Genomic DNA, 14,694 nt, shown 5'->3' with positions numbered 1-14,694 from the left:
GTTCTGTCCCTGTGCTGCCCTCCTGTGCGATTTTAACAGTGCAGCATATCAATTACCTTCCTGTTTCATGAATGCTCTATGGGGAATTCCATCTTCTTCCCTTATGTGGCCACAGAGGGCCTAACAACTCTGAATGTTTCTGTTTCTTTAGTAAAGGAAGAGAAGGAAAACAACTCTGGAACATTCTAGGTCAGAAATCTAATCCTGAATTAAGGAAAAAGACGACAAATTACAAATTGCATGTGACATTGGAAATATAATTGGTCCACTGATATTGGAAGACCCTAAGCAGATTATCGAGGCTTGGAGAATACCATTATGACAGCATCTGGAAAGACTTTTTATCAAGAATAAATAGAAATGTAACTTATTGTCTTTTTAGTATGCTTTATCATAAAGTCTTGCATTGTTTATTTGGTAGATAACACCATCTCTTATAGTGGGAACAAAAGATGCTGTTCTACAATGATTTTCTAAACATAATATTAGCCAGTTCAAATATGAGACTCACAAGCAAAGCTAATTCTGTACTAATTCTTAGCACATTCTCTGAAAGTGATTCTTTTCAAAGATATTTAAGGTCATTTGTTGACATGACAATTTTTAGGAATTAATTTTTTAAATAAAGTATTTAAATTTATTATGTATTATTCAATTATTATATAAATTTATGTTTAATAAGTTTAGGAATTAAATACATTGTTAAGAAAAGATATTGAAGGAAGTGTGAAACCACACAATGAAACAAGTAGAGAAGATAGTCAATGCATGGCACCTTTTTAATGTGCCTACTGTCCCATTGGCCAATCCCCAGACCTCATCCCAAGCCTAGGTCCTGACAGGTTTCCTGATATTAGAACCTAGCTACTCTCTGCTTAGACTAGGTATGTGTGTGCATTTTTTATTAATTTGAGTAGACAGCATTCACCTACATGACTTTTTCTCTTTAGTCCACCCCCGTCCGGCTTTCATGCCCTCCACTCTACCCAAATTACTCTTACCGAGATTACCAATGACTTCCATGGCCAAATCCAATGGCCACTTCTGAGTCTTCATCTTACTTGACTTATCAGCAGCATTTGAACCATTTGATCTCTCTTCCCTCCTTAAAATACTTGCTTTACTTGGTCTCTGGGTCACCCCTCTCTTGGCTCTCCTACACTCCATTAGTGACTCCTTTCCAGTCTCCTTTTTCCTAGATACTTCTCAAATTGTAGTAGTCTAAGGCTTACTCTTCAGGTCTCTTCTCTTCTCTGTCTAAACTCATGCCCTTGGTGATCTTATCCAGTTCCTTGGCTTTAATATCATCTAAATGATGAAAATTTTCAAATTTGTATCTTCAACACAAACCTCTCTCCCCTGAATTCCAGACTTATAATTCTTTACCCAACATCTCCATTTGGATGTCCATGGATATCTCAAACTTAACACATTCAAAGCGAAATTTGTTCATCTCTTACTCAACCCCATTTAAGTAAATAGCCATACCTTTCTTCAGTTGTTTAGGCCAAAAAGCTTTGGAGTCATTATATACTCCTCTCTTATACATATAACTTCATTTCCAGTTCTTTAGCAAATCCTGTTGACTGTATCTTTAAAAGCACATCTATGAACCCTAACATTTTTTCTACCTAAACTGCTACCACCCTGGTCTGAGCCAGAATGACCTCTTTTTGTATTATTTCAGTGGTCTGATAACTGGTCTCCCTACTTTTCTCTGGCCTCTTTGAAATACTTTCCAGTCAGCAGTCAAAGTGATCAAAGTTAGCCAGTCAGATAAAAACTCTGCTCAAAGATGGCTTACCTAGATCAGAATAAAATTCAAAGTCTTTACCATGGCATACAATGTTTACATGACTTGGGCCCCTACTTCCTCTTTGATTTCATCTCCTACCTCTCTGTATCTACTTACTCTATTTCTGGAACACAGAAAATTACATTGTCCATGCCTTCATTCCATTCAGGTCTCTACTCAGATGTCCTTTATCAAAGAGTTTTTTCCCGTTAGCATAGCATCTGCCTTCATTACTCTCTGTACCCTCAACTAGTTTTTCTTTTTGGCACTTAAAACAACATGACACACTATGCTTATTTATTTGTGTATCGTGTGCCTTCCACACTTGAATGTAAGCTCTATTCCATGAAAGCAGAGACTTTGGCTATCTTTGTTCTCTGTTGTGTCCCCAGAGAGTTTGGCATCTGGTAAGGGCTCATTAAAAATTTAATGAATGAAGGAATTAACAAATATTCATGTGAACAATTATTCAGAGAATGGTCAGGAGCAGGAAATGGGCAGTTTCCAGGGTTTTTTTTAGGGGTAAATTTGTGTAAACTGAAGGCTGAGATCAGAATTGGTGGAGGTTTTCTTTTTCATGTTTTTACAATGTAAAGAATAGAATGTAGTTTAAAATGGCAAAATGGTAGTAAATATATTTATTGGTCCAAATTCCACATTCTGGTCACAGAAGTTGTTCACTTATATTTCAGTCATGGAAATTAGATCATGTATATGGTCATGAATCCAGGTTTTTCTATTTATTTCTTATTATTTTTTCTATAAAACCAGCAATACTGGTAAGCCTGCATTTTCTTACTATATTCTACTGGAAAATGAAGATTTTTTTTCTAATAAAATTGCCCAATGCATTTTTTTTTTTCTGTATAGTCTGATCCCACTACATCTGTTTAAAACTGTTCTTGAATCAGTTTCTTTCAAAGATGCTATTTTTCTTTCCAGGAATTTAAATCTCATTTTCCTGAGAACATTCTTTTTATGCATAGTGTATTGTAGTTAAATTATGCCAAAGAAGCTTCTAAATCATTTGCCAACCCACCAAGTCATTGCATCTCCTATAAGAATCATCACAATGTACTCTTGACTCAGCTTCAAAAGACCAGGTCCTAGTGCCTTCTCTACTCTCTTTTGTGGCTTTGGAACACTCAGCCTTCTCTATTCCAAGGCTTCATAAGCAAAAGAGGATAATAGCATTTGTGTTGTAACTGTGGTCTTATAGGGATCAAATGTAATGACACCAGAGAAGCTGCTTTCAAATATGTGAAGTATTGTGTTCATCAGGGATGTCTGGGGTTCAACTAACAGAAACTCATACCAAACTTGGAGCAAAAGAGGGGAAATTGTTTTTATATGCACAGGGCTATTCCATAGAACTTAAGTGCAGAGAATTAAACCTCATGAGGTAGGATCTGGAAACTACGGAGTCTTTGGTTCCACAGGTTATCTGACTTTCTAAAACCTGTGGTCTGTCTTCTAGATCCCTCTTCATATGTCTTTTTCTTACTTCTGACACTCTATAGTCTTTGTCTACATTGTCATCACACATGGCCTGAAGATAGCTTCCTTAAAATGGCTCTTTCCCAAATCTACATTACCATATTAATCTCTAATTTACAGTTTACTAACTGAAGTTTCTGAGTCCTGGTTTCAAATGTTCAGGAGAGAGAAGTCAGTTGGCCAAGTTTAGGTCAGATAAACACCTGTATCCTCATCTTATCAACTTCAGGAAGAGAATGAAAACAGTGTCACATAATCTGCTGTCTCTCAGCATAAGAGGCTAAGGGAGCCGACTCTTGAGAAGGGAGTGTGGGACAGTGAAGAAACAATGAGTGTTGTGCACCTCAAGTGTGACATAAAAGCACTGAGAACACCACATGCACCCTTATTCCCTTACTTTTGTCATCTTTAATCTACCCAGGATCTGAATTGGCCATATGATCAATGGCACATTTGTAAAGATGAACGAGTCTCAGAGAGCTGCATCCCTTCACATTTATATGTCAGATTCATATGTCCAATATCACCTCTGTTGCCCTCTTAAGGAACATAACCTCTCATTCTTTCTTTTCTCAAAGGTCCAAGTAATTTCAATGTTAATACTGACTGTATTAAGCCAAATTCTTAATCTTCCCTATTCCCTATCTCCCAAACTTTTCTCTCTGTATTAGTTAGGATTGACTGTAAAATGCTATGACAAATGGACACAAAATGTAATGGTTTAATAAAAATTGAAGTTCATTTTTCTCTCAGATCAGGTCAGGGACCCAGGCTGATGGTGGCTCTATTATCAGCATGTGGCTTCTGAGGTTGCACCTTTATACCCCATGAGAAAGAGGAAAGGGGCAGAAGTGGAGGGGTCATGTGACAGGTTTTCTATACCAGGCCTGGAAGACACATACCACTTTTACTATATTCTGTTGGAAAATACTTAATCACCAGGTCACATTTAACAGCAAAGGAAGCTGGGAAATCGAGTGTAGCTAGGTAGCTATATACCCAGTTATAATTCTGATACTAATGAAGAAGGTGAGAATGGATTTTGGTGTACAGCTAACAATCGCTGTTACATCCTACCTCTCTAGTTAGTGGCATTATTCTTTAAAATACCCAACCTTGAGTCTTTAAAGTCATCCTCCATTCCTCCTTCTCTCCCAAATCCCCTTAACTGTTCTAACTACCAAAGCAACCCCACATTTCAGTCCTTAAGGCCATCGTATCTCTTCCTTGAGCAATTGCAATCAGTCTCCCAAATTACTTCCTTGTGTCAGGTTCCCTGGAGAGGCTCATCACACCAATCCTTTACTCTGCTGTCAGGTGTCACTTCTGGACACAAACTGATTGTCCAAGACAGCTTTGACACCTTAACAGCTACCTCTTTACTCACTGTGAAGGCTGTAAGCACCACATACAAAGCATCAGAAGCTACGTCTTTGTAGCTCAGGGGATCGCAGTAGGGACTGCCCCTAACTCTCTATTCCAAACCATCTCATCCTAGTCTTGTGGCCTGTGCTTCTACCCTCTTCCCTCAAACCAGTATTCTTCCCAGCTTTCAGCTCATAACTTTTCATTCAGCTCTGTCCCTGGAGACCCTCTCAGGGTCCAGGCTTGTTCTTTGTTCAGGAGACAAGTTTGGACAGTGATAATGTTATTCTCTTCACCAAAAGCAACATCAGTTCCCTTTGCTTATGAATAAAACAGATTTTACTTTTTTTTTTTTTTTAGCATGCCATCATGGCCTACCAGTATTGGATACCATCCTACAGTGATTACCCCTACCAATATACCCTTATAATCTTCTTGACACTTTTCTCATCTTTCAAGATCTGACTCATATATCACCTCCTCCATGAAGACTTCCTCTTTCACCGTTTTACTTCATTTTTGTGGTGTGTTCTTCTATGTATTGCTTTCTACCTCTGTAGTTTTTTGTGTACATGCTATCTCCCCATCTAGGGTGTATACTCCCTAAATACAGAGATTGTTACAGTTATCCTTTTACTCCCCATGCTTCTGAGAATAATGACTTGGGGGTACTTTACACGTGCTAAGATCACATCATTCCACTGCTTAAGACCTCCTAATGCCCCAGTGGATTCCGTATCACTGTTAATGACAGAAACCCCACATAGGCCTTCATGGTCTTTTAGGATCAGATGTTTCTGTTACCACCCTCCTTTTGCTTCTTGCTGTTCCTCGAGCACATCAGACAAGACCCCACCTCAGAGACTTTGCATGTGCTATTCCCTTTGTAGGAACACTCTTTCCCCAAATATGTGCATGGTGCGCTTTCTCAATTCTTCGGGGCTTCTCTCCAAGGCCACTTTCTCAATGAGAACTTCTTGAACTACTTTATTCACATTGGGACCCTTGCAACATCCTCTTTCCCTCTCCTCTGCTTTCTGTTTCTCCATAGCATGTTTCACCTTCTTACATAATATAGACTTCCTTCATTTGTTGTGTATCTGTCTTCCCTACCTCTCCACTAGAATGTAAGCTTCATTCTAATTTAAGTCTGTTTGTTTACCTCTGTATCCCCAGGGCCTAGGATATTGCCTGGCATATCGAAAGCATTCAATAAATATTTGTTGAAAGGAAGTAAGAATAAGCAAATTAATAGAAGGTGTTCAATAAATATTTGTTTAATTGAATGAAACGTGTCAGAAAGAGATGACTGAAATTGCCAAAAACTAAAATTATATATGCCTAAATTAAAATAAAAATATGTCTAAATTCAGGAGAATAGCGAAATTGAGCGAAAGCTGCTTTATTATAAACGTACTTGATGAAGGATTAAAATTGTGTACTTGTGGTGGGAGGGGCAACTGAGCAAAGCAATGCGTACCTTTGCAGAGACTTTGGGGCTGCACAGCTTCCCCCTAGAGGGCTGCAGCTGGGAGCCCGGTAACCCCACCCTGCTTGCTCAAACCATGCCATTTGGACACTGTCTTCCACACAGGTGTTTTCTTTTCAGTTATTTTGGTCTTTGCCTCTCTCCCCAGCTTGTGAAGGACGCAGAAATCTTGGGTGGCTTATGGGCATTTCTCGGCTCTAAGTAAGAAACTACCAGGAGTGAAAAATGACAACAAAAACACCCAGGACTAGCTGCTGGGTCTTGGGGAAGCAGAGCTCATTTTAGAGCAGTGCAGAATGGAACTTTCTGTCTTTTACCCAGGCTCCGCCTTTACACTGTTTATCTGAAATGTTTCTCGCCGCCTTTCTCTTCTGCAGTCACCTACTTTCTCCGGGAGGATGGCGCTCTGATCAACACGTTCCCTCTTCCCTCCAGGACCCATAGTATTTTTTTCATGCTTCGCTGCTACTACAGCAGACGCCTGCCTGCCTTCTCTTTATTTGCTGTACAGTTCTCCGGTGCCTTGACTGTAAACAAAACATTTTAGATCATAACAAGGTCAATGTAAGCACAGCCTTTCTGCTGGCAGCCAGATGTCTTAAGGTGGTGTGACTGTGACTCTTACTTCTCAAGATTAACAAAGCAACAAAATGGTTCTCCTACATATTAACTGCAGAAAGATACAGTGTGTTCAGGGAGTATCACTTTTCTACTTTTATGTAGGCTATTAATTTCATGAATAAAATCAAACTCTGTGGCAAGGTGTAATACTCCAGAATATCTCCATTTACTTATATATAGCGGTTTGTGAATGAATGCATATGAAAACATGCTTACACATAATATAGAATTCCTGTGTAGTCCAGCAATTATTTAAAAATTTCATCAGTAGTGAACTAATTTCAGAAATGGTGTATAAATTATGGGACTGAGGCCTACCTTAATTGTCCTGTCTCTTTCTCTATCTTCTCTGATCCAATAAATTAAGTGAGGGCATTAAATGTAGAAAAGTAAGATGAGACGGCCTACTTTGATCTCAGGTGAAATATTTTTTGTCAGTCAAGTCTGAAATCCTGACTCTTAAGTTTTGGATACTGCCTCCCTTACTGCTCTCTGTATAGTACCCCTGTCCTTTTGGAATCTGCATTTTAGTTGAACTAGAAGATAGTGATACCAAAGGCCAGTGACAGCTTCATTTAAATATCAGTGACCACAGGCCATATCAAGGAAACATCTGCAGGCAGCCCAGGACATGAGAAGAAGCCATTTTGGATCATTTGTAAGAGACGAGGACCTGCAGATTATAGCACAGGCGAATCTAGACAAAAACCTGAACCAGTTGGGACCACCAGGAAGGAAAGAAACAAAATGAACCAGCCTGAGAGAGGAGACCTGCGATCTAATCCCAACTCTGCTACCGACTGGATATTATGCGTTCCCGGATAGGAATCTCCCTGAGTCTCAGTTTCCTCAGTGGTAAAAAGAGAGTGGAGAACTATAGGGTTCTGAAAGTCCCTTCCAGCTCTAACATTCTGGGGTGTATGAGATAAGGCAGGCACACAGAGTGGACAAACAATATGTGGTTAAGAAAACAAGTTAAAAATCGAACTCATCTTTAGCATAGATGCATAAGAAAACATCGCTGCTGTGGACTATTAGAACTGAAGATCAGTTTCTAGTAAAATATATTAACTTTGGCCCAAACCAAGATTATATGTATTGGGGGAGTGGGGTGGGAGTGAGGCAGCTGAAGACCCACTGAGATCTGTCTGAGACGTGACAGCCCTGCCCATGCTGTTTCAACTTCCACCGCTGAGCTCAAGACCAAATTGACAGGTAAATTTCAGGGTGCCAAGGGAAGCAGAGAAATGCCTGAATAGTATCAGTCGGGAAGACATGGTTGTGGTTTTATAAATCACTTTGTAATCTGGATTTTCAGATTATTTTCACCCTTCAACTACTTGTAACCCTCTAAAGGCATTCACTTGCATCTGAATGTTGTTCTGAGTGGGTGGGAGCAGTGAATCTGGTGGGAGAGAAAGGTAGGGGAGGAAGCAGCTGTTACTTGGCGGTGGGACTCAGAGGAGACTACCACAACCTGGGAAAGAACTGAACATTACAGAGGCGAGTTCCCACACGCAGCCCATGTCAACAGCCTTAACTGTGCTTGGGAAGCAAGAACCTGGGCCCGGGATAAAACCTCGCTTTTGAAAACTGTATATGTCTGAGACAGCGACAAAGTTTATTAGAGACTCGGGAGACCAGTCGGTTTTTTTTTTTTATCTTGAAATCTTATTTTTATTGATGGAGAGCTTAGGTTCAGAGTACACAGTATTTATTACAAATGGTGAACCTACTCCAGGCTAATTTATAGAAAGTCATTCGCCCTGGCTTCTTCCCTCAGCCCCCTGCCTCCTTTAGAAGAGCAGAGACTTATAGGTTAGAGGTTAGCTAACCATTGCCCACCCCCAGCTAAGGCACCCAAGCAGGGGGGCTCCCAGCCCCTCAGCCAAAATTTCCCCGCCTCCTCCGCAGTGCAAGAAGTTGGGGCAGCGGGTGAGAGCCCAGCTGCGGGCAGACCTTCCACTTTCAGCCTCCGCTCCCCAGCTGCCCGCAGTGCGGGGAAAACAAGATCGCCACCGAGGCGCACAACGAGCTGCCAGCAACCTTCGAGGTCCTCTGGTCCAGCCCCCGTGGTTTCCCCGGCGAGGAGCGCGAGGTCTGGGCTTCGAAACCGCAGCGCGCCCGCCAGCGCCGCGCCAGGACCAGAACCCAAGGTCCCGCCGCCCAAGCCCCTCCCCAGCTTCCCGGCCGTTTGGCTAGTTTGTTTGTCTTATTTTTAATTTCTCCGAGGCCAGCCAGAGCAGGTTTGTTGGCAGCAGTACACCTCCAGCAATCACGCGACCAGCCAATCTCCCGGCGGCGCCCTCGGAGTCGGCGCGCTCCGCAAGGCGGGGAGGCGGCGGGACCGCGCCCGGGCCACCTTAAGGCCGCGCTCGCCAGCCCCGGCTGGGCGGCTCCTGGCGCCGCGACCAATGGATCTCCTCCTCTGTTTAAATAGACTTGCGGTGTCAATCACTTTCTTCTTCGTCAGCCTCCCTTCCACCGCCATATTGGGCAACTAAAAAAAGGGGGCTCGTCTTTTCGGGGTGTTTTTCTCCCCTTCCCCTCTCCCCACTTTCTCGCCGCTCCGCGACTCTGACGTCCGCAAGGTTTGGAGAGCCGCTCGGTTCGCGCGACCCACGGGCTTGCACCAGCCTGGACTTGGACTGGCTTTGCCACCCCCGCCTCTTGCCTCTCCCCTCCCCTCCCCGCCCTCCCGCTCGCCTGTACACTTGATCTGCGGAGACTTTGGGCTGCCTGGCCCGGGCTTCCCCTCACCCCTCCCCAGACCCAGCGCGCTCCTGACGCTCGCCAGTTACTTGTCGGGGTTTGTTTTTCTTGGCTCCAGGGCAGTCTCAGGGCTTATAAGAGGGGTACGGGCTGGGTCGGGGCGTTTTGTTTTGTTCGGTTTTGTTTTCCGAGAGCGCGCGAGAGGCAGTTGTAAAGACCCGGGAGGAAGATGTCAAACGTGCGAGTGTCTAACGGGAGTCCGAGCTTGGAGCGGATGGACGCCAGACAGGCGGAGTACCCCAAGCCCTCCGCCTGCAGAAACCTCTTCGGCCCTGTGAATCACGAAGAGTTAACCCGGGACTTGGAGAAGCACTGCCGAGACATGGAAGAGGCAAGCCAGCGCAAGTGGAATTTTGATTTTCAGAATCACAAGCCCCTGGAGGGCAAATACGAGTGGCAGGAGGTGGAAAAGAGTAGCTTGCCCGAGTTCTACTACAGACCCCCGCGGCCGCCCAAAGGCGCCTGCAAGGTGCCCGCGCAGGAGAGCCAGGATGTCAGCGGGAATCGCCAGGCGGTGCCTTTAATTGGGTCTCAGGCAAACTCAGAGGACACGCACTTGGTAGACCAAAAAACTGATGCATCGGACAGCCAGACGGGCTTAGCCGAGCCGTGCACTGGGATGAGGAAGCGACCTGCAACAGACGGTAATGACCCTCTCAAAACCATAAAACATCTTGCCTGCTTGGGGGGTCTTAAACTCTTAGCTTTCTTTTCGGCGTATTCTGATGTAGCTTTTTGGGAGCGCGCTTTCGTAATCTTAGGCAGTGAGTGCTATCTGACTGCCTGTCTGTTTATGATTCGTAAGTCAGAGGCCTGAGATTGTATTATCTGATAATTTCACTAACCAAAAACATCGCACTTTCCCCCGGCTAGCCGGCGGTAGGTATGTGACTACGTTGGGATGTTTATCAGCGGCCTCTGTCTTCGCTATGCAGAGAGAGCTTTGGGCGTAGCAAACACTGTTATGTGAAAACAACCTCATTTTGTGCCCTTAAAGGACACTCGGAATGACGGGTCCAGGATTGTGGGTGGAGGTGGTGGGTATTTCATCCTCTGACTATTGGGCCAACTTCTGTCAGCCATTGTTTTTTCCTGATAAAGATTGTTTGTGTGTGTTCTTTAAAAAAATTCCTTCTTGTCCTTAGATGCCTCTCCTCAAAACAAAAGAGCCAACAGAACAGAAGAAAATGTGTCAGATGCTTCCCCAAACGCGGGCTCAGTGGAGCAGACGCCCAAGAAGCCGGGCCTCAGAAGACGTCAAACGTAAACTGCTCGGTGGGTTAATTTCTAGGAGCAAATAACTGACACCCGAATTGGGTTGCAGGAACTCCGTGGGCTTTCAGACCCGAAGATACCCATCTCAGTGGTTGTTGGCAGCTTGGTGCTTGTGGGTTTTTGTTTTGTTCTGTAAAGTCAAAAAAGTAGGAATTGGAACTTAAAAAAAGAGTAAGAATTTGGAAGGCTGGGGATCACTATAGGGATATTCTCTTTCTAAACAGTTTCCACGTCCTGAGATCATTTTCCCTTGAAACTCAAAGTGACTGGAGCAAATGTTCCCCGCGAGTACTTGTAACCAGTTCCCTGTGAGTCCCACCAAAACATACTGGGAACAATAGGTTCTTTCCCCATCTGCACACGAACTGGGATATGCTTCAGTCCCACTTCATGTGAATTCATTTCCCAGAGGTTTGAGTTGAGTCAGTAACATATTTTGGGCCATACGTGGAAAAATGGCAAATAAATGATTAAATTTAAATTTCGAGGAAATCATTAGGTACAAATGGCTCATATTTGGTTAATCAAACAGGAATGTAAAAAAAGAGAGGTATGTTGTGTTCTTTTATCTTTATCATTTGCGTAACATTTCCCCTATTTTCTGGTAAGTTTTAGGGAGAGAGAAGGAGACTTCCTTCATATTTATAAAAACCAAAATAGAAAGCTTAAAAATACTAAGGTTCCTACAGAATTTCCGATAACACTGAAGTTTGCAAAGCAGAAGTCAAATTAACTCTGCCAGAGTAAGCAATCCAGGAACACGTCAGCATGTGTATGCTAATCTTACTATAACAGGATGATTTGGATGTTTGTAGGGGAAATGGATAGTAGATATCAGGCCCAGCAGGATAGATCGACCCCACACAAGGGTAGTGGAGATTTTTCCATCTACTAAAATCTGATCAACATGAATAGCAAATTTGAATAATTTGTCCCCCAGCTTTACATGGATTGGTTATCCATAACGATCAAAGTATGTATACTAATAGTCTGTAAACGTCTTACAGACAAGACTGTGACTTTTTTTTTTCCAAAACACACTCATAGCCTAGGATATAAAGAGATCTGAATAGATGTTAATGTTAACTTTTTAAATCCTCATTTATAAAAATTAAAGAACCATAGGAATTAAGGTGGGATTCGTTTGTTGTTTTTAAATCATAATGTCACATATATGACAACATACATCTGATATTTTCAGAGCTTATATAAAATAGCACTATAGAACCTTTATATTCCAGTGGTACATGAAGTGGGAAAATTGGATGAAAAATTGTTCTGATGCAATCTTTCCACCTTCAGCTATTGCTGTATTGTGACTTGTGGCCTAGCTCATCAGATGAGCCACAGTGACTCAGACTGGATTTTGACCGGGCCCCATTCTGACATAGAGAGGCATTTGTTAGTAAATATTGCCAGTTCAGAGAATACTAGAAATAGTAGTAATGCCCTATTCAGAAGCATTCATGTATATATTCTGCATATGACTAAGAAACTAGAATATTTTGGGGGAAAAAAGTGTTAATAGAATTTTCTTTGGAGAGCCTTTCCTTTATAAGTTATATTTTCAGTTTTTTTTCAAATTTAGGAAATTTCGCCACTCTTACGTGTTATAGTTTCTTAATTTTCCTATCTCTTCTTTCTCACCATTTTTGACCCTGATTCTCTAGACCAGGGTCTCTCAACCTCTGCACTATTGGCATTTTGGTCCAAATAATTTTTTGTTTTGGGAGGCTGTCCCATACACTGTAGAATGTTTGGCAGCATCCCTGGCCTCTTCCAGATGCCAACAGCATCTTCCTGCCCCCAGTGTGACAACCAAAAATCTCTAAACATTGCCAAATGTCCCCTGGGGGGCAAAATTGCCCAGTCTTGAGAACAACTGCTTTAGACAAAAGTACACAACACAGAAGAGAGTAAAAATCCAGTGAAGGAAACGTTGGCTGTAGATGATTATAGTCATTAACTTTTAGTACGTACTTTCTTTTCCGTCTCTCAGGTATTTCCCAACTACAAAGTGACAAAATAATTCCTGTACTTTATTGGTAATGTTAGTCTAGTGCTTTTCTCCTAATTCTTCTTGTTTCTTTTGCAGAAATGAGAGTATGTTTCCTTGCTTATCAGATACAACATGGCTTGATGAAGTGAGGAAGATATGAATTAAACATTTTAAATATGTATCACCAACTCCATGGAACGGAAGTCCAGTATAAGCACTGAAAAGGAACAACACAATAACACTAAAATTTTAGGCACTCTTAAATGATCTGCCTCTAAAAGCATTGGATGTAGCATTGTGCAATTAGGTTTTTCCTTATTTGCTTCATTGTACTACCTGTGTGTAAATAGTTTTTACCTTCTGTGTAGCACATCATAAACTTTGAGGGAAGGGAGGGTAGGGTGGGGCTGAGTAATTGGCGTGGGAGCTTGCTTCAATTTAAAGCAAGGAGAAAAATATTTGACTTGCACGAAAAGAAGCAGTTCTTGGGGAGGGTTTGAATTGTTTTCTTTAAAGATGTAATGTCCCTTTCAGTGAGAACTGATACTTCATTTTAAAAGTGATCCAGATTTAAACGGTGGCTACAAATAATTGTTATTTATTTTTACATAAAGCTTTCTCATTTGGGAGCTCTGATCATTCCGTTAGGTAGCAGCAAATGGCTTAAAAAAAAAAAATAACAAAAGTATCCTACTTAGTGCTCCCCCCAAACTCCTAAAAATTGAAATTTACCAGGTAATTATTCAGAAGTTAGGGAATCACTCCAGGTAATTCTGGGCAAAAATCTGGGGTGTATGGGGGTAGTTCTGAATGCTCAGAATCAACCGTCTAATTTCTATCAGATTTGTTGAGAAAATTTTTGAATTTTCATTTTGGGCTGTGTAGATAGTCAAAAGAATTCTAAATCCTTGGGTATTTTTTAAAGATCTCAATTTTCACATTAATGAAATAATTTTAAATGTAAGGCTTCTCATTCTATTTGTTAATTCGTTAAACCCAAAGAAAGTGATGTTTTTAAAGGAAAGTGTGTATAGAAAAGACCATGTGGTATAAGTGAAATGGATACTACATCTTTAAACAGTATTTTTACATTGCCTGTGTATTTGTATGAAACGAAACCATTTGAAGTGTACCTGTGTACATAACTCTGTAAAGACACTGAAAAATTATACTAACTTATTTATGTTAAAAAGAGATTTTTTTTTTTAATCTAGACAATATACAAGCCAAAGTGGCATGTTTTGTGCATTTGTAAATGCTGTATTGGGTAGATTTTCCCCTCTTCTGTTAAATAATATGGCTATGCTTAAAAGGTTGCATACTGAGCCAAGTATAATTTTTTGTAATGTGTGAAAAAGATACCAATTATTGTTACACATCAAGCAATCAATAAAGAAAACTTCCATAGCTATTCATTGAGTTGAACTGTCCTGTGCTTTAACTAAGGTATTCGACCTGGCATTCTAGCCAGATTTACACAAAAATAATATGATGTGGCAAATATCTAGATAATTCAGGCCCATGACTCAGATGATGTTTATGTAGGTCCGAAGGTAGTAGTCAATATTTTCCACATAGTTCTGTATAGGTGGACAAAGCTTTAGAGATATAAAGTAGAAAAGCCACGTATTCACATAAATAAGGTTGTCAAAGTCTCCATTAGTTCAAATATTTGTCTTCTAGGATATGAATGTGTCAAAACTAAAAATTCTTATATAAGTGCAATGATCACACATTTGCAGGATTGAAAATGAAAGTAACATTGGTGACTTCTCTAAATTCTGTATTTACACATGCAGAGTGTGAGGAATTAGAGCAATTGGCTGGACCATGTAATCTATACCTCTTGTCCAAATATTCAGATACATAGGTCCTTTAGAA

At 41.3% G+C, this 14,694-nt stretch overlaps 1 protein-coding gene across 1 annotated transcript; it reads left to right on the top strand.

Annotated features, from left to right (window-relative positions):
- The first annotated feature begins 9,233 nt into the window (after positions 1 to 9,233).
- CDKN1B (cyclin dependent kinase inhibitor 1B) lies at positions 9,234 to 14,224 on the top strand. The gene is made up of 3 exons (XM_016156416.2): positions 9,234 to 10,183; positions 10,685 to 10,814; positions 12,910 to 14,224. Exons 1-2 carry the CDS (start codon positions 9,709 to 9,711, stop codon positions 10,804 to 10,806), a joined length of 597 nt encoding a protein of 198 aa, XP_016011902.1. The 5' UTR covers positions 9,234 to 9,708; the 3' UTR covers positions 10,807 to 10,814; positions 12,910 to 14,224.
- Positions 14,225 to 14,694: the final 470 nt, after the last annotated feature.

The sequence above is a fragment of the Rousettus aegyptiacus genome, unplaced genomic scaffold (genome assembly GCF_014176215.1).
Source record: "Rousettus aegyptiacus isolate mRouAeg1 unplaced genomic scaffold, mRouAeg1.p scaffold_m13_p_2, whole genome shotgun sequence".
In the NCBI taxonomy this organism is placed as follows: domain Eukaryota; kingdom Metazoa; phylum Chordata; class Mammalia; order Chiroptera; family Pteropodidae; genus Rousettus; species Rousettus aegyptiacus.
Note: the sequence above shows the minus strand (reverse complement) of the source record. Positions and strands in the feature narration are given on the sequence as shown.